The sequence below is a fragment of the Mesoplodon mirus genome, assembly GCF_964341445.2.
Source record: "Mesoplodon mirus genome assembly, chromosome: 7".
Lineage (NCBI taxonomy): Eukaryota > Metazoa > Chordata > Mammalia > Artiodactyla > Ziphiidae > Mesoplodon > Mesoplodon mirus.
The window spans coordinates 13,997,532-14,021,552 of record NC_138983.1 but is presented as its reverse complement, the minus strand read 5'-3'; the positions used below and the strand labels follow the sequence as shown (position 1 = coordinate 14,021,552).

The window sequence follows — 24,021 nt, the reverse complement described above, 5'->3', positions numbered from 1 at the left end:
AAGTCTTACATACTTTAAAATATATTTAACTTAGTCTAATCGACCCCGATCATTTGTATGTGAGGCATGACAGAGGAAGAAACTGAGGCATAAAGAGCTGGTGCCCAGTTGAAGGCCACCCATCAATGGGCAAACCAAGTACCTTCTCCAAACTCCGGTGAGTGAGACCAGACTTTGTCTTCTAGAATACTTATGCCTAAAAGAAATTGGGTAGGTTTATCCTTTGATGTCACTGGAGTATTTTTTATCTTTTTCCTTTCCTTTTGTATGCCTGCCAGTCCCACTGAAAGATAAGCATCCAGGTTGAGAAAGCCTAACCATTGTGTCATTTCCCAGGATGGAGAACCACCAGCATTTGGTTCACATTTTCATTAAAGTAAGATGAGTGATTCACTCACATTACAGGCAAAGAGTCTGTTACCAGGAAAACCGTACTTTGAAAAACAAAGCCAATGGCTTTAAGGAACAGAAACTGCTAACATCAATTTCCTTTCCCATCCAGTCCCAAAAAAGTCAGACACTGTCTGTCTCTAGCTGCCTCTTTCTCTTACCCACACATATACATATAATTATAGATATGTTACGTTATATATGCCCACAAACGACAGAAGACAGCAGGAAAGACAAAGGTGGATTCATCTGAAGAAATGTATGTGTTATCTACATCCAACCCTCTATCTGGCTCCTGCTGTTTTTTGTTTCTGAAGTCTATTTTTTTAGTTGATGGGTAGCCATAAATCCATCATCATTGGTGGAAGTTAGTGGATTCTGACAAGAGAACAGGCTGTGGTCTTTATAAATACGCCTACATGCTGGCAACAGCCTTCCCATACTCGCACAATCACTGAGGACCAGGGAACTTAGATTGTTTTTTATTTTTAGTCTGTCTTGGTTCAGCTCACCCTCAGTGAGTAACTCTGTTAGCCACTGCTTCTTATTATGTTTATTTAGAAGAGAAGGAAAATGCATTTGAAGCAAAACAAATGCATAATCTGTTCCACTTCTTATTTATTCTATGTCTACTTTGGACAGTGGAAAGCCCAGAGAAATAATAACTTTGATTGGTTTTTGTTTTCTGTGGCTTGCTTTCTCAGACAAGTCCTCATCAGACAGTTTTGCTGATAGCTTATGAAACTCCATGCCAACTATCAGCCTCATTTTAAACTGGAAAGGAAAAAGATAGTTGGAAGTATTTTTTATGTACGTTAAATATACTTTTCTCTTGCTAATCTGTGTCTGGTCCTGTTAACATTGCAGATACAGGCTAATAATGACTTTAAGTGTTTATTGTTTTTGTTATCCCTTCTCTATTTTCTTATAGAGATTAGCAACAAGTCACCAAAAATAGAAAGCCTCTGTCAGTTTGTTTGGACGGCAAAAAGGAAGCTGGGAGCCAGATAGACTACATCTGACACTGGAGTCAGCCTAGGAGAAAGATGATAGAAAGAGGTGGAATAGCTGGTGGCAGATTTCAGTAGTAAACAATAATGATAATAATAGCATTGCAGCTAACATTTACTGCATTCTCACTATGGAGTTTGCTATGCTAGGTGTTTTTCATCCATAGAAGAAATAAAAGCAGGCTGAGTTCCCAGGGTCCCAGGGACCATATGGCAAGAAAGAAAAAGACATCACAGGGAACTGGCCTGTGTAATAGAAAGAGGCCTTGCCCTGGAATGGGAAGGCTTGATCTGATCCTGGCTCTAACATTTACTTGGTGATTTTATCCCTTACTGAGGCTCATTTTCCTTGCCTATATAAAAATGGGAATATTTTTATTCCCATTTTCCTCTCTCCGCCCCACAAGCTTCTTATGGAAATCAAAAGTGATAATGCATATGAAAACAGTTTGCATAATTGTACAGTCTCTTTATAAATATGACTCATCATTACTTTTAATAGTGAGAAGAGAGGATTGGCAGTGCACTGACTCTCAAGGAAGGTGGTGTACACCTGCCTTCAGGCAGGAAGTCTGTTATTCACTTGTCAATAAGAACAAAGGAAGCAAGATAAAATAATTACGAGATAAGGAATAAGATTATTCTAGCCACCCACTGGCTGGAGCTGGAGAACTTCCATGAACTGTGCCTTTTGTTATGCAGGTGCCACCCACCTGTGTGCCTCAAACACGGGAGAGTAATAACAAGAGTAGGTACTCTTTATTGAATGCTTGCCCTGTGCCATATTCTAGCACTTTAAGTTTACTACCTCTCTCTTTTTTTTTTTTTTTTGCCGTATGCGGGCCTCTCACTGTTGTGGCCTCTCCCGTTGTGGAGCACAGGCTCCGCACGCGTATGCTCAGCGACCATGGCGCAGGCTCAGCGGCCATGGCTCACGGGCCCAGCCGCTCCGCGGCAGGTGGGATCTTCCCGGACCGAGGCACGAACCCGTGTCCCCTGCATCGGCAGGCGGACACCCAACCACTGCGCCACCAGGGAAGCCCTCTCTCTCTTTTTTTTAATCGTCTCTTTTAATCCTCTCAAAAACTCTTCATGATTAGTATTAGTATCATCTTTATTCATATTCATGTGATGATGATTATTATTCACTTTCATTTCTAATTGGCTTGCTCAATGCCACATGGCTAGTTTAAGAACCAGGATTTAGATCCTCGTCGGCTGGTTCAGGAGCCTGCACTCTTAGTGAGGCACTATATAAGACCCACTTAGGGGTCAGGGCCAGTGGGGTTTTCTTTTTTTTTTTTTTGGCCACGTTGCGTCTTCGTTGCTGCGCGTGGACTTTAGTTGTGGCAAGTGGGGGCTGCTCTTCACTGTGGTGCGCGGGCTCCAGGCACGCGGACTTCAGTAGTTGCAGCACGCTCAGACTCAGCAGTTGTGGTTCGCGGGCTCTAGAGCACAGGCTCAGTAGTTGTGGTGCATGGGCTTAGTTGCTCCGCGGCATGTGGGATCTTCCCAGACCAGGGATCAAACCTGTGTCCCCTTCATTGGCAGGTGGATTGTTTGTTTGTTTTTTATAAATTTATTTATTTATTAATTTATTGATTATTTATTTTTGGCTGCGTTGGGTCTTCGTTGCTGTGCATGGGCTTCCTCTAGTTGCGGCGAGCAGGGACTACTCCTCATTGCGGTGCGCGGGCTTCTCATTGCAGTGGCTTCTCTTGTTGCAGAGCACAGGCTCTAGGCACACGGACTTCAGTAGTTGTGGCACGTGGGCTCAGTAGTTGTGTCGCACGGGCTTAGTTGCTCCACGGCATGTGGGATCTTCCCGGAACAGGGATCGACCCCGTGTCCCCTGAGTTGGCAGGCAGATTCTTAACCACTGCGCCACCAGGGAAGTCCCGGGCCAGTGGTTTTTAAACAGCCCTCTATAGAGCCCAGAGTTTAAAGCAGTGCCTCAGGCCTTCTCCCGCAGCCTCCTCATCCCCACACCTCTAGCCTCGGAGAAGGCTATTGAGGACAAAGTTGGGTAAGAAGAGGTTTGTTTTTATCTATGTTATACATTAAGGTTCCTTATAAAATTTCCATTTTTATAAAGTATATCTGTTTAGGGACTTCTCTGGCGGTCCAGTGGTTAAGAATCCATGCTTCCACTGCAGGGAGGCCGGGTTCTATCCATGGTCGGGGAACTAAGATCCTGCATGCCATGCGGTACAGCAAAAAAAAAAAAAAACCTTCCAAAAAGTATACCGTTCAAAAATTTTGTTCAGCCCTCACGTACCACGACATCCTTATTTTATAGGTGAGAAAATGGAGGTCCAGAAAACCTGTGGCCAGTATCATGTAATTAGTTCTTTGCAGAACTCAGACCAAGTTCTTTTTAAAATGCTACCTCTGTTTCAAAAATTGAGTGAGGTATTCCAGATACACCACCACTGAGAGGGCAGGATTTTCCTCTCACTTTTACTTCCCGTGAGGGGGAAATGAAGTTCATTGTCCGGCTCTTGTGCCTGTTTGACCGTTTCTGTTCAGTTAAAAACAGGAGCAGGTCACAGGAGGTTATGGCAGCACCTGCTTCTTCCTGGATAAAAATTTACACCTTAGCTCTGAAATCTCTGCTTCAAAGGGCACACCCTATCCTCCCATTCCCAGACAGAAATGTGAAGGAGCAACACCTGATAGGGCTGGACTAGTTGGTCTCTGGATTAGAGTGCAAATGGTAGTACAATGCTAGGCTTGAAATAACTCCCTCGCTGGGCTGCTGGGCCCTTTGGGAGCTTATGGTGCCAAGATCCTGCTCTACATTTTAGTGTCCAAAGCTGCCTCCATTCCTCTGTAAACTGTCAGGAGACTGTGTGCCTGTGCCAGAGTAGCTAGCCCTGTTGCTACTGGAGAGAGACTCTTTCTTCCTGGCTGGGGCCTCCTTCCATAATGCCACGTGGCTTCCCACCCTGGGCATGTGCAGCCTGTTGTGTTTCATGTTATCAAAGCTATCTAAGACAGTGCCTCCCCCCAGAACCAAGCCTTGCCTTGGTCCTCCAACTCTCAGGAGCCTATCAGGATGTACAGAAGAGAGGGTAACACCCCAAGGTGTATACACAGTATAGAGGGTTCTTACATATCAGCCCAGCCCACTGGTTCAGTCCCACAGTGGTGGCTAGAGATGGCCATGGTTAGCCCCAAAACCTGATCGGATTGCCATTATGTGCCACACACAATCCCTGGGGAAGAGTTTTCAGACCCTGATTAGAAATGCTCACATTTCTTTAAACCTTTGTATAATATAAACAGTTCCTGGGAAGTTTCTTTTATTCATTCTAAAAATTGCCATGAAATTGTTATTCTATCTGATTTAGTACTTTGCCTAGAACATATATACTGGTCAAAAAGTAATAGTCACTTGATGTTGGGCTTAGTCATAATCAAATATAAAAACTAAAGAGTCTGGCTTTCTGCCCCTGTTTGAACACACTACACATACTCTGGGGAGTAATGAGTTGGCAAAGGATAGTGTTAATAATGGCCCCACAGGTGTCATTGGAAGCCATTGCTTCTCATTCCTTTTATAAAATCATTTCCCTTTCAGTAAACTAATTATCATTTTCCTCCATTTACAATATAAAACAACAGTGCTGTCAAAGAAGATAAAATTTAAGAACACAGTCTGCTCTTCTTCTGGGGTTTTGCTTGACAGGAACATGGCCCTAGGATGTGAGCAATCTTCCTGTGACTTTGGTACAAAGTGCCACGTGGGGAGTGAAACTGTCAGATGTCTGCCTCCTTCCTCTCCCCTCCCCCAACTCTCCCTCTCTCCCTTCCCCTCCTTGCAGAGTAGCACTGAGATATTTACTCAGCTGTGGACTGGTACCAAAGCCTCAATGCCCTGGGGAAAGGAAGGGGTGGTATGGTCATGCCCTGAATTATCCATGTCCTTCCGAGCATCTCTTGGCAGAGCAGCCTGGCTGGGGGTGAGTGTCATTTGGAATGAGCCTTCACAACCTCTGCATAAAAGAATATAAAAACAATTGCAGCTGAAAATTGGAGAGTCCACTCATGGGCTGTGGTGTTCTCTGGCCTCTGTGGTAGTTCCTACTGAGATGATGCAGCCAGCCAACTAGAGGTTGTTCAGTCCTCTGGGATTCTCCGTGGCTTGGTAGCATTTCATTATCTCCAGCTCCAGTCTCAGCACTAGCTCACTCAGCCCTCAGCATGAAGGCAGTCATGCAAATGAACTCAGACTAAACCCCAGTTCATCCTCCAGAGTTTTGGGGGTAAAAACCATTGATTCAGGCTTTGGGGAAGGCTTCTCTGAGTAAGGAACAAAGGTATGACCCTCATTCCTTCCACCTGGCACTCCTCCACTGGTCTCTTTTAGTGACACCACTCTGACCCTGGAAAAGGCACCATTTCCTAGGGAGAGCAGGAAGCATCTGAATCTTCAACCACACACTGCCGCAGTTCTTCTGAGCAAATGTGTGGACACACGTGGTGGTCTGAGAGGAGGATGTAGAGATGACTAGGCTACCCCCACAGAGCTTCAGAGACCAGAATTTCCACAGCAAGAAGGCAGACCAGATGTAGAAAAGATAAGAGAAGGTCTTCAATCCTTCTTTTCCAAGAAAGGAGGAAGTGAGAACGAGTTAGCCCTTGAATATACTGGGCCTCAGTAATTTGTGACGAGATTAGTTTACTTAGCCAAAATAACCTCATCCATCACTCTCTAGGATTAGAGTAGGGCTAGCCAAGAAAAGAATACTTTTTTTTTTTTTTTTTTTTTTTTTTGCGGTATGCGGGCCTCTCACTGTTGTGGCCTCTCCCGTTGCGGAGCACAAGCTCCAGACGCACAGGCCCAGCGGCCATGGCTCACAGGCCCAGCCGCTCCGCGGCACGTGGGATCCTCCCGGACCGGGGCACGAACCCGTGTCCCCTGCATCGGCAGGCGGACTCTCAACCACTGCGCCATCAGGGAAGCCCGAAAAGAATACTTTGAGTCAGGGGTTGGTTATCTTGAAAACTCCAGTATTCAAAACTCCAGCTAGAGTTGTAACAGTAGTAAAGTGAATCACTAAGAAGTAAACCCTAAGCGGCTTCTGATTTTCACGGTAAAATTGGTGATCTATTCCAATGAAAATAAATACTCGAGTTGATTGGATTGAGCACTTGATAAGAAAGTGCTAGGGGTCAGCAAGGCCATGGAATGTAGTTACACCTTCCATAATGTATTGAGTTCACTGAGAGCTGTGGTAACTACCAACCAGGACGTTTTCCACTTTCAGCACTTTACAGCTCCCGGCACCTCCTCACACCGCCCTAAACTTATAGTCATGCCTCCTGTGCCTGGAGATCCCCCATCTCTGTGTTCACACAGTGACCAGAAACTCGCCCCTCCGAATTTTCATCTGGGTCACTGTGCGGTGCATGTTTTTATTCAATCATTCCTTCAACAGATATTTACTACTATATGCCAGGCATTGTGCTGAGGGCTTTAGTTAAGGCCAAAGATGCCTTAATTTCAGGACTTCAAGTTTTAATCAGTTAATAATTATTAAATAATTCTCCCATTTATTGAGCATTTTGCTAATTTTTCAGACAAGCTCCTTGTATAGAAATTACCTCATTTGATTTTTACAACAATCACATTAGGTCGGTACTGTGATTCGTCACATTTCTAAGAGGAAACCAAGGTTCAGAAAAATTGTCTAACTTGTCCAAGTCATACTGGTGGTAAGTGGTGGAGGCCAGGTTTTGAAGCCAGGTCATCTGATTACATAGTCTGCGCTCCGCACTAACACAACTGCCCTGCCCAACTGGAGGGTATCTGTGTGTTTAACTTGGATATTGGTTTGGCCAAAAAGTTCGTTCGGGGTTTTTCTGTAAACTGTTACAGAAAAACCCAAACGAACTTTTTGGTCAACCCAATAAGTCTTTAACTTAGATGTAAAGTTTGTCAATCACCTGGCATAAACAATCCTATCATCAGAAGTCAAGTCCCCCACTAACCAGCCAGATCACACCTGCTAGAGTAGAACTTGCAGGACCTTTGGAGCTAGACAGGCGTATGTCTGAATCTCAGTCCTCCCTCCTCTTACTAGTTCTGCCTCCTTGAAAAAGTAATTAACCTTAAAGAAACCCTAGTTTCTTTATTTCTAAAATAATGATAGCAGATACTAACAGGGCACTTATGATGGGCTATTACTCTTAGTTCTTAACATTAGCTCACAACAACTGAATGATGTTGGTACCACCATTATAACCACTTTATAGATGGGGAAACTGAGGCATAGAGCACTTAAAGGTCAGTAATTTGAACTCAGTGGCAAAGCTTGGATTTGGACCCAGGCAATCTAACTCTAAAGTCCATGCTATGAGCCACAATGCTGTACTGTGCTGCCTCCTGAGATGATAGGATTGAGGGTGTAGAAACCTCTGGTCCAGAGCCACACAGTCAATGGGACTATTACAAGGTTTAGAATAAGAAAATTTAACAGCTCTGACCACCCACAAAAAGAGAAGCACCAATTTGTGGGGAGTGTTCTGATTTTGGTCTTATACCAAAGTCGTCTCATGTCTTTGCCTTTGAACTTTCAGAACGTGCTGGCTGAAGCTTTCCTAATTGTGGGGGGATTCCTTTAGAGAAGGCATCTGTTGGTACACACCGCTTACCTTCCCTGCACCTGTCAGGATGGAGAGCACCGGCAGGTGGGCGGGGATGAGAAATGGCTGTGTAGCCACCAGCACAGGTGTACTCATCCCCCACCTTCCCATGGCCTCCGGCTCAGCAAAGGCTGTGGTGCTGGAGTCTTGCCTGTTGACAGTAATTAGAACCTTTCAGACTTAATTTCTTACATGAAAAAATCCCAATTCACTTGAATTGTCTCCTTGATCCAGTTCACCTGGAGCTATTTAGTTCCTGCAGTTTGTTTGGGGAGGAGAACAAGCTATTAAGCCTTCACACATTACGGTTGATAAGATCAAGGTGCGGAAAATGTTGGTTGGGTAAACTTTGGAGCCAGACTGCCAGAGTTTGAATTCCAGTTCCAGCAGTTAAGCATGATCTGAGTTTTTGTGTCTGTGAAATGGGGATAACCATAGTGAAGATTAGATAAGATGAGATGGCACAGGTAAAACCCTTGGAAGAGCAGTGTCTGGCCCATAGTAAGTGCTCAATAAATGTTAACTGTTAGTAGTATTATCATTATCAAGCCCATCCAGCCCTTAGACCCCAGCCTAGGATCTTGCTCTGGGAAGCCAAGTCCCCTTCCTGTCCCCCAGGCTCTGGACCCTTCTCTCCTCACTTACCAGCTGATTTCATCTCTCTACGCCTCCACATCCTTGTCTGTGAAATGCGGCTGGGAATACTAGAGTCTACTTTGTAAGGTTGTTGTGAAGGTTAAGTGACGCTAATTCAAAGCCTGAGCACAGAGCTCAGTGACTAGTCAGTCTCACTACTGTTATTCCTGAAGCACCAAGGGCTGCCTGGAAGGCAGATCTTGGAGATCTCTTAAAGCCAAAAGACCCAAAATAGGCAGGAGCATTTAGGGTTAACCAATGCCTGAGTGTGAGCCTCTGGAGCTGGGGAGACCGCTGGCTTCTTGGGAACGGAGGCGGCATTAAATGAATGCAGACTGCAGAAGAGTATTCAGAAACAGGTTCGGCTCAAGCAATCTGACTGAATTTTCAAGGCAGAAAAAATTTAAAGGGGTTTAAGCATTTACACTCAGCAAGAAGCACCTTCCTCCTCTCATGCCTTTGCCCCCAGGATTTAAAAACAAAACCAAATAGCTCCTGTTGTTTGGTGTTACTATGTTCTAGACATTCTGCTGAGTACTTTATAGACATCATCTTTTTTGATCTTGACTTCAACCCTGAAAGGTAGGTGTCATCATTCCCATTTTACGGGTGAGAAACTGAGATTTAGAGAGACTGAGCAATTTGCTCAAGGTTGCATACCTGGGAAATTGCAGAGCCAAGATTTGAACCCAAGCCAGGGGGACAGGAGGAGGACAGCTCCCATTTGTTCATCAGTGTTCTGATTTTGGAACAACACTTAGTGCTCACCATTCTCCCAAACCCAGGAGTGTCTCCAAGTGGCAGATGCCTCTCCCTTGAAATTATCTGGCCTTGATATTATCCTACTTCTACTTTAATAGAACTGCTGTCTTCCACAATTAAACTGGCCTAAGTTGTTTATTTGCCTGCACTTCCCATTCATCTCTTTATCTGACTATCTTCCTCACTTTACATTGGGAATAGTCAAGTTCCAGAAGTGGTGAACAGGATGTATTCTGTTTTTCTGATGTATTTAGTATTTCCAAGAACTGTTGTTGCATTGGAGAAGTACAAAATTATTTTTGTAAATCATTCTTCTACACTTAGGAAGCAAGTATTTGAAGCACATGAGTTAGAATATCATCAAGAACCTAAAGAGAGCTGAGGGTCTGGAAACCAGGAGATCGATTTCCAGCACTGTCTTTCTTGATTGAATAAGGGGGTCATACAACTCTCTTGGCTTCTCACTTTCCTTTACCCTGTTTGTCTTCCCAAGGATATCTTGTAGATAATTTGGGGGATAAATATGAATAACTGTGAAATACTTTGACTCCCCCTAAGAATGGTATCAGATCCATCCACCAAATCTTAGCCTAGAAAAGCGTTAATTGGGGACTCCCTGGTGGTCCAGTAGGTAAGACTCCAAGCTCCCAATGCAGGGGGCCTGGGTTCAATCCGTGGTCAGGGAACTAAGATCCCGCATGCATGCCGCAACTAAGAAGCCCTCATGACGCAACTAAAGATCCCACATGCTGCAACTAAAGATCCCACATGCCGCAACAAAGATCCCGTGTGCCATTGCTAAGACTGGGAGCAGCCAAAATAAATCGATTAATTAATTAATTAATTTTAAGAAAGAAAGGGAAAAAAGCACTAATGATTCAAAGATAGAACTTTCCTTTATTTAGTTCCTGCCAGAACTCACTTCTCTCTATACAGGGGGTTTTGAAGTGAGAATAAAGTGGGAACATATTAGATTCAGTGGCTTTTCTCCCTTTCATCTTTCCTGTCCCTCACCCCAAGTCTGCGAGCCCACAAGTGGCTATTACTCCTTCCCTTGAAGAACAAAACCTCCTACTAGGCTGTGCCCTAGGTCAGGCGAGTGAGGAGAGGAAAGTGCACACCCCACTGTGGCTAAGACGAAGGCCACAAAAGCCATCTTGATCCTTTGACCTACATTGACGCTGAGTCTGTCGCTTTGGTGTCCCTGACTTTGGCAGTGTGGTTAGTCTAACTCTATGCCCCCACCTTGAATTGAGCCTTGATGAAAAAGTAGTAGGAACCCAGGCCTGTCCCGGGGGATTTGGGGTTTTTATCTTGGAAAAGCATCAACCAAACTATCAGGGACAGGAGATCTGGATTCCTGTGGCTTGAGCTAACTTAGGTCCAAAGAAACCAAGTGCCTGTGATCATCATCTTCATTCCCCAAATGTGGCCATGCCCTCTGGATTCCCTTCTCTCACTCATGCTCCCAGTTAGGAGGGCTTCTGGGTTGCTTGATCTTGCTTTACCATCAGCATGTCGTTCCATATTTGAAATGCTTTGGTATATGGAATACTTGTGGACTGCAGCTGCCTGACTGATCTAAAATCTCTTGGCTTTGGGACATGCAGTAACAAAACAACTTTTAAACATCAGTGTATTTCCTCTCCCTTGGCGTTCTATAAACCCCCCTGAGATTTACCTCTCTGGGTTTATCTACTGGGCCACAGAGCCTCATCCTGGCTCATCTCTCCCAAAGCACTGCTTCTGTCTATCAGGAGTCACTTGGTTGCCTAGATTGTATATCTTGGACCTTTGTCTTGGCTTCCTATAATAGGATGACCAGATTTGTGTGCAGGCATCCAAAAGGAGCCAGCCTGCACAATACTGGATGACAGACTAAGAAGGTCTGTGGGTTGCTATGCTCTATTCTTCTCCTCCATACATTGCGAGACTGCATTTGCCTTAATACTGCTTGCAGATATTCTGTGGATGGTCTTTGGGCATGTTGTGGTGAATGTTACCATGCCAGAGAATTTCAGCAAACTTAGCCAGCTCTGAAATGACTCATTCTTGCGGATTTTCATACATAAGAAGGCTAATAAAGTTACCCCTCTAATTCCCCCTTCTTACCCGACCATCTTTCAAACCAGTGAAGCTCCTTAGGCCAAAATGTTGTAGCTGGGTGCCTCCCATCCAGGAAAAACTTTGTAGAAATATTGATCTTAAAATCTCACCCTTGGGGGGTTAGTGGCTAATGCATCCTTAACACTGACTCACCTTTAAAAGAGCAGCTCTACTGAGAGTAGGTCTGAAACCCATGAAATGATCAAAAAGACAGCAGTGACTTCACATGCAGAGACCTAATGTGTTCCTATCCATTTCCACTCCAGATTTGCTGACCATGAGGGAATATCACTGCTTGCTGCAATTACTGTGCCCAGATTTCCCGCTGGAGCTCACTCAGAAAGCAGCCAGGTATGTCTCCTGGGCTTTTGAAGTCAACTCAGCTGCCTCTTTGGCCCGGGCTTCTGAGAGAAACCTGAAATGTATACAAACAAACATACCATTAGGGGAGAATAAAACTGATAGGGAAGAAACTGGCATTTGGAGAGGGGTCTATTTGGGATTTGCCCCCAAAACAATACTGTCTGCATTTCCAAAAGGAAGCCAAATGATCTTTGGTGGTTTCTGCAGGGAGTTTTATGGTCTGCAGATAGAGTTGGGAGGTGGTGAGATGAAGAGGCAAACACACACACACACACACACACACACACAAACACACACACACACACAGGCACGTACACAAAGAAATGTCTCTAGAGGACATTCTGAGAAAATATGGGGCAAGTTTGACAGCGACTTGTGATGAAGGGGGTTGAAGTTTGAGACTGGAAAACATGAAGGTGATAAAGCCCAACTGAGGGAGGGATAAATTGTATTACTTATGCTAAAAGAAGGTTTTCAAGATTAGTCCAGAACCAGGAAGACTTGGTAGAAATAGTTAGCACCCTCTAATTTCTGTGTTTGGTTTCACTGTCGTTCACATTTTTTAACCAAATGAGGTAGTTGGGCTATGCCTCAGTTAACTTTTACTTATTTAACTGAAAACCGGAGCTAAGGCAGCAAATGGAAGTATAGCAAAAATCTTGTTTTCTGAAAAATGCCAGAACAGAGGATTTTTAGGAAAATACTCTGTATTATATCAGACACGACAGAGACGTGTCATTAGACATTTGTCCAGATCCATAGAATGTACAACACCAAGAGTGAATCGTAAATCTAAACTGTGGACTTTGGGTGATGATGTGTCAATGTAGGTTCAACGATTGTAACAAAGGTACCATTGGTGGGGGATGTTGATCTGGGGGAGGCTGAGCACGTGTGGAGGCAGAAGGTATATGGGAAATGCCTGCACCTTCCCCTGAATTTCACTGTGAACCTAAAACTGTTCTAAAAAAGTAAAATCTAAATAATAATTTTTTAAATGCCCAGCTTCCCTAAATCAATTAGTCAAGTATATTTACAGAGTAGAGTTGACTAGTGAACAGGGAGGGGCTTAGGGGCACCGACCCTCTGTGCAGTGGAAAATCCAAGTATAACTTACAGTCAGCTCTCCATATACACAGTACCTCCATATACATGGCTCTGCATCCGTGGGTTCAGCACCTGCGGGTTCAACCAACCGCAGATTGCGTATTTGCTATTGAAAAATATCCACATATAAGTGGACCTGTGTAGTTGAAACCCAGGTTGTTCAAGAGTCAACTGTATATTCACATCCATCACCACAGTCAATTTTAGAGCATTTTAACTACCCCACCAAGAAATCCAGCACCCCTTAGCCATTACTCCCCAATCCCCCCATCCTCCCTAGCCCTAGACAACCACACTCTGTCTCTATAAATTTGCCTATTCTAGACATTTAAAATAAATGGAATCATATGATGTATGGTGGTCCTTTGTGACTGGTTTCTTTCATTTAGCCTTATGTTTTCAAGGTCCATCCACGTTGTAGCAGGTCTCAGTACTTCCTTTCATCAAATATTTCTTGAGTGCCAATTTTGTGCCAGGATCTATTCTGCATATTAGGGGTACAGTGATGAATAAGATATAGTTCCTGCCCCTCAAGGAGCTTGCCATTTGATTTAGAAGTGGAGCCCTTGGGTACCGATCACGGCCTGTCACCACTTTGTGTCACATCACCTTGGTTTCTGTCACTGCACAGCAGCCTCCGTCCTCCTGTCCCACTCCTGAAAGGTAGCGGGCGAGTCTGAGGGTGAGCCTTCTGTATGATTTTCAACCCCACCAGCCCCGTTTTTGCATTTGCCCCACCCATCTCCCAGACCCTTCCAAACAATCTGATGTGTGTAAGCATGGCAAGATTAGACTAGAAGGAATGGAACCCTCTAAGATCCACAGAATCGTACAATTACTGATACCAAGGGGCTTCTGGAGTGGCATTCCCCTAGCTGTGTCAGAAGCTTACCTCCTCCTCCTCAAGAGGCCTACTGTTCAATAGAAACTTCAGACCTTTCCATTTGAGGAAGAGGAAGCAAGGTAACCAGTCCATGTCAATAGCAGGGAATGTGAGGGGATGATGGGGATGCCAGTATCAACAACAGAAGGGCACCAGGTGAGCCTCAGGATACTGGCTACAAAATTAGAGATGAGGTGTGAGCCAGAAACAGGAGAGCAAAGAGCAAACAGACTCCATGACAGCGCCCAGCCAGAGATCCCCTCCACCGCACACACTCCTGCAGCAGTGGGAGTCGTTAAGTAATTTTATCCCTAAATGGTCACCATAGCATCTCTGTCTCCATCCTCCAAGGACTGGGAGGCTTTCCTGACGGTTAAGAACATTCAACTAGAGCCAAAATTCTTGAGTTCAAATCCTGGTTCCACAACTTACCAGCTTGTGCCCTTGGGAAAGTTATTTAATTTCTTTGAGCCTCAGTTTCCTCACTTGTAAAGTGGGAATAATCATAGTTGTAATAATTGAAGAAGCATATAATGTGCTTAAAATAATGCCTGGCGCAGAGCAATGTTAGAAGCAGTCGTATTAACCTTGACCTTTAAGAGCACAGGCATCATAGGGTTAGAAAGACATGGGTGTACACACCACCTGTGCTCTGTTAACTGGATGACCTTGAGGATCTCTCTTAACTTCTACAAGCCCTGTTCCCCTATCTGTAAAATGGGGCTAATAATAATAACTAACTCAGGGTGGTTGTAAGGTTTCAACAAAAAATTATATGTAAATTGCTTAACACATTATATAATCCAATAAATAATAATTTCTGCTGTTAAAGTAATGTTAGTATTATTGTTATTACCAGATTTTTTTAAATAAGTGAGAAGTCAGACATAGAGAGCAGATTTGTGGTTGCCAAGAGGGAGCGGGGGAGGGAGAGGGATGGACTGGGAGATTGGGGTTAGTAGACGCAAACTATCACACTTATTTATTTGTTTGTTTGTTTGGTTTTATTTGTTTATTTTTTTGGCTGCATTGGGTCTTCATTGGCTTTGGGCTTTCTGCATTGGGCTTTCTCTAGTTGTGGCGAGCCGGGGCTACTCCTTTTTTTTTTTTTTTTTTTGCGGTACGCGGGCCTCTCACTGTTGTGGCCTCTCCCGTTGTGGAGCACAGGCTCTGGACGCGCAGGCTCAGTGGCCATGGCTCACGGACCCAGCCGCTCCGCGGCATGTGGGATCTTCCCGGACCGGGGCACAAACCCACGTCCCCTGCATCGGCAGGCGGACTCTCAACCACTGCGCCACCAGGGAAGCCCCGGGGCTACTCTTCATCGCGGTGCGTGGGCTTCTCATTCCGGTGGCTTCTCTTGCGGAATACGGCCTCTAGGCACACAGGCTTCAGTAGTTGCAGCACACGGGCTCAGTAGTTGTGGCACGCAGGCCCTAGAATGCACAGCCTTCAGTAGTTACGGCATGTGGGCTCAGTAGTTGTGGCACACGAGCTTGGTTGTTCTGCGGCATGTGGGATCTTCCCGGACCAGGGATCGAACCCATGTCCCCTGCATTGGCAGGCAGATTCTTAACCACTGAGCCACCAGGGATGTCCCAAACTATTACATTTAGAATAGATAAAAAACGAGGTCCTACCGTATAGTGCAGGGAACTATACCCAACCTCCTGGGATAAACCATGGTGGAAAAAAATATTTAAAAAGAATGTATATATGTGTATAACAGTCACTTTGCTGTACAGCAGAAATTAGCACAACACTGTAAATGAACTGTACTTCAATTAAAAAATTAAATTAAATAAGTGAGAAGTTCCTGGGTTCCCTAAGGCAGTGGTTTCTGGCCTTTTTTCCCTTCACAAAGTTCAGAAAATAATATATAACAAAAAGTAGGGTAAAGACAGGACTGCCTGTGTCTCCTCCCTCCTGGGCCGGGGGGACCATCACACCTGTAACCCATTCAAGGCCCAAATGACACAGGGGTGGGAAGCTTCCCTCCAAGGGTGAAGATTTAAAGCAGTGGTTCTCCGACTTGAGTGTGAATCAGAATCACCTGCAGGACTTACTAAACCGCGATGGCCCAGCCCCATACTCAGAGTTCAGTGGGTCTGAGGTGGGGCTCAAGAATCCATAGTCCTTATAGGTTCTCAGGGGAGGCTCATGGTCTGGGACCACACTTTGAGAACCACTTTAGAGCATTGCATGCCAATCTCTTTCTGGAATTTTAGAATTGATTGCTTTAAAAGGAATTCCTTTTCCTTCTCACTCTTGTCATCTGAAACACTATTTAACTCACTTCTCCCTCACTTAAAGCCAGATTTCCTAGTGAGTAATATATGTTTAACAGGAAAAGCTCTTTTATCATGGTTATATGATGAATACATATAGTGCTTCTAAAGCACATAAACTCCCCTAAGGAATCTAGTTTTAGACCTAACAAGTCACCTCCATTTAAGAGAGTCATTTTTCAGCTGGTCCCTGTATCACAAAGGTTGAATGACCTAATGGTGTAGGACTCAGGTGCTGGAGCCAGACAGCCCTGGGTTCAAATCTCACTTCCTTCACCCATAGGCTTGTGACCTTGAGCAACTCCTCTGAGCCTCAATTTCTTCATCTTTAAAATGGAAATATAATAGCACCTGCCTCATAGAGTGATTTTAGGATTTAATGAGATAATGTATGTAAAATACCTGTCACAAAGCCTTTTTTTTTTTTTTTTTTGGCTGCACTGCGTGGCTTGTGGGATCTTAGTTCCCTGAACAGGGATTGAACCCGCACCCTTGGCAATGAGAGCACAGAGTCCTAACCACTGGATTGCCAGGGAATTCCCTTACCTATTATTTATTTATTTGTTTGCTTGTTTACTTATTTATTTATTTAGGCTGCATCAGGCCTTAGTTGCGGCACGCAGGATCTTTCGTTCTAGTATGTGAGCTCTTCGTTGCGGTACTCAGGCTTTTCTCTAGTTGTGGTGCATGGACTTGCTAGTTGTGGCCCATGGGCTCAGCTGCCCCACGGCCTGTGGGATCTTCATTCCCCGACCAGGGATCAAACCAGCGTCCCCTGCATTGCAAGACGGATTCTTAACCACTGGACCACCAGGAAAATCCCTCCCTTACCTATTTTTAAAGAATATAATTATAATTAGTAAGTGGGGAGTGATACTTCATTCCTATATTCATTTTTCAAATATTTACTGAGCATCTACTCTCTGTCAGACCTCATGCCATGCCCTGAAGATACAGCTTTATGCTCTCTTGATGTCTTTCTTTCTTCATGCCTCTCCTCTGCAATATCATCCTGCATAGATCTCCTCCCCAGATCTGACCTGTCATCTGACAATGTCACTGTTGCCCCAAAGGTCTTTCACCTAAACAGACTATCCTTTCCCTCCCCACTCTTTCATTTACCAAATATTTATTGAGTGCCTGTTATATTGCCAGTCGTGCTTGTGGAGGGGCTATGACAATGTTGCTCCAGCCCTGGAAGAACTTACAAACTGACAGAGCAGCAGACATTAAATAAATGAAGAGCTAAGTGCTATAGGAACATATAAACAGGATACCCAGCCTAACCTGGGGAATCATGAAAAACTTGTCCATAAAACAGAGATGTTGAATCTGAGACCTGAAGGATTAATAAGAGATGAATTTGCCCTATCAACTACTAGGACTGATTATAAGGCCATCATAATGCCAGCTAAAAATTTGGGACTTGCCATCTACCTCTACAGGGATTAAGCCACTACAGCCGCTGACCTTCAACACACCCTGAGTGGGATTCAGAGTGGAGATCAGGAATGAAGTGCTCTGTGCTCTGGGGAAAAAATGGCAGAACAGGCCTTCAGATAGTTAGATTTTTTTTTTTTTTTTGGCCACGCTGTATGCGGGATCTTCCCCAACCAGGGATCAAACCCATGCCCCCTGCAGTGGAAGCACACAGTCTTAACCACTGGACCGCCAGGGAAGTCCCAGATAGTTAGATATTTTCAAGGGAAGATTTTATGAGCCCACTTCTTGCATCTCCTCATACCTAAAAAGGCATTAAAATCATTAATGGAGACACCTGCTCCTCGTGACCAGCAGTAAACTTCACAAGACTAGCGAGAGCCTTCTGCAGAAATGTGTGCTGGATTGTATGTACATCCCCTTCACCAAAATCACATATATACCGACCTTCCCCCCTACCTCTCCAGAGCAGTTTCTCAGAGCTATCCGGTATGCTATCTCCCAGGCCGTAGTCCTCATGTTGCCCCAAATAAAACTTAACTCAATGGGCTTCCCTGGTGGCGCAGTGGTTGAGAGTCCGCCTGCCGATAGAGGGGACACGGGTTCGTGCCCCGGTCCGGGAAGATCCCACATGCCGTGGAGCAGCTGGGCCCGTGAGCCATGGCCGGTGAGCCTGCGCTCTGCAACAGGAGAGGCTACAACAGTGAGAGGCCCGCGTACAGCAAAAAAAAAAAAAAAAACTTAACTCAAAACTCTCACGTTGTGCATTTTTTTTCAGTCGACAGTTTATCTGCATAGGATAAAATAAAATTAGATCCGTACTTCAGACCATATTCAGAAGTCAATTTCACATAGATTACAGACCTAAGTATAAAATGCAAAACTGTAATACTCTTAAAAGAGATTAGGAGAAAATATTTTTATGGCCACCAGGTAGTTAAAAAATTCTTAAACAAGATAAAAATTCTTAAAGCCCAAGCCCAGTTTAAAATTTTTTATTTTACTTATTTTTTATTGAAGTATCATTGATTTATACCAAGGTTGATAAACTGACCACAAGCAAAATTGCATTCACTTATTCAATCATTCAGTTAGTGTTCGTGGAGAGTGCCTGTTCTGTGCCAGGCACTCTTCCAGGTGCTGAGGACAGAGCAGTGAACAAAACCAAGCCCCTGCCCTCGTGGAGCTGACATTCTAGAGAAAGGGGAGGTATCTGCTAGGAAGCACAAATTCCCTGATGGCAAAGTGAACCCTCGCCACAGCGATGCAAGTGCTGAACCCTAACCCACAGGACTACCGGAGAATTAAGATTAAAATTTTCTATTCAACAAAAGATGCTGTAAACAAAGTTGAAAGACAAGCCAGTGACTAGAAGATATTTATTACATATGTAACTAACAACAGATTAGTCTGCAGAATTTTTTAGTCTCAAGAATGGCTTAAGGGGGTCTTCACTGGTGGTCCAGTGGCTAAGGCTCCGCGCTCCCAATGCAGGGGGCCTGGGTTTGATCCCTGGTCAGAGAACTAGATCCTACATGCCACAACTAAAGATCCTGCATACCACAACTAAAAAGATCCCACATGCCGCAACAAAGATCCTACACGCGGCAATGAAGATCCTGCGTGCAGGAACTAAGACCTGGTGCAGCCAAATTAACTAATTAAATAAATATTTTTTTTAAAAAGAGTTAAAAGCTATTTAAAAAAAAAGAATTGCTTATGAAGAACTGCTACAAATCAATAAGAAAAAGATGAAGAACTTCAGTAGAAAAACAGTCCAAAGATACAAACAGATAATATGTAGAAGAGAAAACCCTAACAACTAATAAACATTTGGGCATATTTTCGTGGCCAAACTCACTGGTATCAAGGAAATGCCAATTAAATTGAGATACCACTTCACAGTCATCAAATTGGCAAAAATTTTAAAGTGAGATAATACAAGTATTGGTGAGAATGTGGGACAGTGGGAACTCTCATAAACTGCTAGTGGTCATGTAAATTGGTATAATCACTCTGAAGCAATTTGAGCACATCTTAAAAAGTTCAAGAAGTGTGCCTGGTTATAAGGAGACATGTAGCATTATTTGTAATAGCTACCAATGGAACCCTCTGCCCGTCCCTATGCAGTAGAAAGGACAAAGTGTGTTATCTCCATTCTGTGGAAATCTATACAGCAGCTAAAATGAATGCAGGGAGATATATATGCATCAGCACTGATATATCTCAAAATGTCAAGTTACCAAATGATGCATAGAGTTTGAGAACAAGCAAAACAAAGTTCTATAATATTTTAACAATGTAGACATTTGTGTGAGTTAATATAGTACGGAAACATGGGAGGGATGCCAAGCCCACGTTTAAATGAATGAATGCTAAGCCCTCAAGCCCCAGTGACAATCTCTGAGGAGGAAGGTAGAGGAAGCGGATGAGGGAGGGTGTCCAGGTGTCAGGTGTTTTAATCAATATGTGTAATATTTTACAAAGCTTTTAAACATTGAAGCAAGTGTGGCAAAATGTGAAGTTTTGATGAAGTTAGCTAGTGGGTATACAAATGTTTGTTATCTTAGTCTGTGTAATTTTTCTGATGTTTTAAATATTTTATTTAAAGTGAAAAGGGGACTTCCCTGGTGGCACAGTGGTTAAGAATCCTCCTGCCAATGCAGGGAACACAGGTTCGAGCCCTGGTCCGGGAAGATCCCACATGCCGCGGAGCAACTAAGCCTGTGCACCACAACTACTGAGCCTGCGCTCTAAAACCCGCGAGCCACAACTACTGAGCCCGCATGCCTAGAGCCCGTGCTCCACAACAAGAGAAGCCACCTCAATGAGAAGCCTGCGCACCACAACGAAGAGTAGCCCCCCGCTCACCGCAACTAGAGAAAGCCCGGGCACAGCAACAAAGACCCAATGCAGCCAAAAGAGCAAAAAAGTGAAAAGGGTGGGTAGGATTTAGGGAGGGAGCAGGGAGAGGGAAAGGCTGTCTAGGGAAAGTAAGCAGCCTGGAAAGAAGCCCCTCTTTCTCCACTGAGGCCCTAGGGGAACTGGGGAGTCAGTGGGCCTGGAGTTTGAGGAGTTTGGGGACTGGGAGAAGAGAGGGCCTCACCGGCCATGCACTGGATTTGGGTTTTTAATCCTACGATCATGGAACATTCCCCCACCCCCACCATCTATAAAGCTTCTTGGGAGAGACCAGGATAATGGAGCTGAAGTGGCCAAGCGGGGCCTTCACGGTGTCTGCAGGGAAGAAGCAGCATCCGGACCTAAGCCTCTAGCCCTCCTGAGGGCCACGGCTCTACACCAAGGGTGGGAGGAGGAACAGCGCCACCGGCAGGAGGTGTTATTGCCGCTTCTTACTGGAAGCAGCTGCAGTGGCCTGGGAACTGTGGTTAGAGTCAGAGGGGCCTGTGTTTGAATTACAGCTCTTTTGCTTCTGCCTTGAGACCCTGGTCAGGTTTCTGAGCCTCCATGTTCTCGGTAAAGATATCCGCTGATCTCACCTCACAGGATTAACGTGAGAAGAAAATGCAATGACAGATGTATGGCGCTGACCAAGTAAGGCCTTAGTTGTTGCTGCTTCCCACACTCTCTGGATCCAGCTTCTCAGGCACCACAGGGCAGGTGGGATTGGGAGCCCCTGGAGGTGCAGGCCAGAGCCCAGGGAGAGCCCATGCTGCTTTGAGGGCCTGAACTTGGAGGCAGCTTGTGAGGCACAAGGGTGCCTCCGACACAGTCCAGAAGAGGGGCAACCCTGAGGAAGTGTCACAGGAAACCTTGACAACACCTGGAGAAGGTGGCCAGGGTGTAGTTTCGTCTTCACTCATGGCCCTGATTTTAAGACATAGTGACATAGTCCACAGAGGTGTCCCGAGACCCCAGACAGACTCGGAGACACGCTTCAGCTGCACCCATGAAAGACGCTGCTCGTGTGACCTCCCAAAGGAAGTGCATTCATGGAAGCGTTCTTCCTGGCCCTGGCTTAGGCCTGGCTTCCCCCAAAAGTGGACCTGAAACAGGATAGCTAGTTTCCGCCTGAGAGCCTCTGCCCAGCCGGGTGCTGGCAACACTTACTTCCTCTGAGCTATATTTTTTATTTGCTATTTTGAGCTCTTCCATCACCTGAAACCAGCTAGAACACTTATTGATAGCAGCTAACACTTATTTTGAGTGATTACTCGTATATAATAATAGAATAGGCACAGTATATCACCATATTGAGTCTTCACAAGAATCCCGTGAAAGAGGAACTATAATTATCCCCTCTTTACAGATGAGGAAACTGAAACTCCAGGAGAAAACGTAACTCGCCCAAGAAAAGGTAACTTGGCCAGTCAGTTCTAGAGCTGGGATTTGATCCCAGGGCTGCTAACCCAGAACTGCAAACACACATAAAAAAAAGCAGGTACAGCTCATGCCACTAGACCAGAGATACTGACCCTTAAGGGGGAATAGGAAGCTGGCAAGTCAGTAGGTTCGGACTGAAAGCCGTTGCTTCCTTGGCACCCACTTAACTTCCAGGCAGCCAGCCCATCCCAGCTGTTGGAAGTCAGCATGGGAGTGAGAGCACGGCCAGCCCCCTTGGGAGTAGCTCAGACCCTGCCAAGTGCTCTTTCTCCATTCCAGTCGCTGCCCTGGACTCCACCCTTCACATGGTTCTGCTCAGAGCCAGCCTGAACTAGAGTGCCTTTACTTCTCCCCCAGAGTTCCTCTCTCTAGTCCTGAGGCCTGGCCGGCAGGGATCCCTCCGCAATCCAATGGATTTGCACAGACTCTCGTTGGCAGCAGCTTCCTGCTGGCTCCACTTCAAAGCAGGGGCGGCCTGTCTCCTCCAGGTGTCAGACGCAGCTGGCAGGCTAGCAGGAGGCCTCTGGCAGGAAGGGATTTTGAGCCAGCTGCCATCAACTGGAAAACAGCACACGTGGATGACCTGTCTTCAAGAAACTCCTCTTGAGCCCTTTGGGGCTGGTGACAAGTTTGAGTTCAGGGTGAAGCAGCTGTCGGTGGGTTGTAGGGCCTACAGCCTGGGGTTGTCCCTGTCACCAAAGGCAAAGACAGACCTGTAGCTTCCTGCCTGCCTTTCCCCACAGTTCTGCCAAGACTCCAATGCCAGATGCCCAGAACTTTTATGGGTCAGAGCATTAGTCTGGAGATGGACAGTGCAGCATATGATGTTTCTAAAAGCACCTTTTTGTAAGTCTTTCAGACTTTTCTGCAGCGATGGTCCTCTGAACAGCCAACTTTCCCCCCAGCAGAACCCGCATTAACAGGAGAAGCTGTTAGTGCTGTCCACCCTTGGGATGACACTCTCTCAGAGCTAGAAGGAGCTCTTTCATACTTTTGGGAAGTATTCTGCTTGAATATCTGCAGCAACAAGCAGCTCACTCCCTCACAAAGCAGCCATAGTCCCAGAGATGGGCATCTTCAAGTCTTCTAGAGCCAAACTCTAGATCCCTGTGACATCTCCCTCAGAGGCAGCCCTTCAAGAGTCGGGCCTCGGCCTCACTTCCTCCTTCATCTTCTCTTCCAGGCTAAAGGATCTAAAGGCAGTCATTTGTCTGATATCCTGGTTTGCAGACTCCACCACTCTGACCTCCCTATTCTGTGACTCTAGTTTATTCCCCTTAAATGGACTGTCCAGAGCTGAATGTAGTATCCAGATGTCACCATGCCAGGGGAAAAGAAAAGGGTACCGCAGCCTCTCTTAGTCATTTGTTCACTCTTTCCTTCATTCAACAAATATTTACCGAGTGCCTACTGTGTGTCCTGCACCACGCTGGCGCTTGAGTCAGGCAGCAAACCGAGAGACAGGGGTGTAACTTGGTGGATTTTTTTTTTTTTTTTTTTTTTTTTGCGGTACGCGGGCCTCTCACTGTTGCGGCCTCTCCCGCTGCGGAGCACAGGCTCCAGATGCACAGGCTCAGCGGCCATGGCTCACGGGCCCAGCCGCTCCGCGGCACGTGGGATCCTCCCGGACCGGGGCACGAACCCGTGTCCCCTGCATCGGCAGGCGGACTCCCAACCACTGCGCCACCAGGGAAGCCCAACTTGGTGGATCTTACAGTCCTGGGGCAAAGACAAACACGAACAGTGTGAGGGGGTCACAGAGAACTGTGGAAGCCAGAGCAGGGAGGCCTACCCTCGCCTTCCCAAAGGGGTGCTCTGTGGCTGCACCCCGAAGAGTGAGGAGGCATCAATCAGGTCGATGAGGAGAAGGGAATGGAGGGCAGGAGGAAGGAAAAACTGAAGGATCTGTGTGGCTGGAACATCATGAGGGACCCTGCCTGGGGCCTCCGATGAGTCTAGAAAGGTGAGCGGAGGTAGAGGGCAGGTCATGCTGGCTCATAAGCCAGGATAAGGGTGGGAGACTTTGCTCTAAGGGCAATGG

At 45.5% G+C, this 24,021-nt stretch overlaps 1 protein-coding gene across 3 annotated transcripts in view; it reads left to right on the top strand.

Moving 5' to 3' along the window:
* Nucleotides 1-24,021, top strand: part of CSTPP1 (centriolar satellite-associated tubulin polyglutamylase complex regulator 1) — a 199,865-nt gene that overhangs the window by 165,284 nt on the left and 10,560 nt on the right. For all 3 annotated transcript variants that reach the window (XM_082628616.1, XM_082628617.1, XM_082628618.1), the window contains one exon: nucleotides 11,822-11,906. In XM_082628616.1, the coding sequence (XP_082484742.1) occupies nucleotides 11,822-11,906 (85 nt within the window). The remainder of the gene's footprint in view (nucleotides 1-11,821; nucleotides 11,907-24,021) is intronic.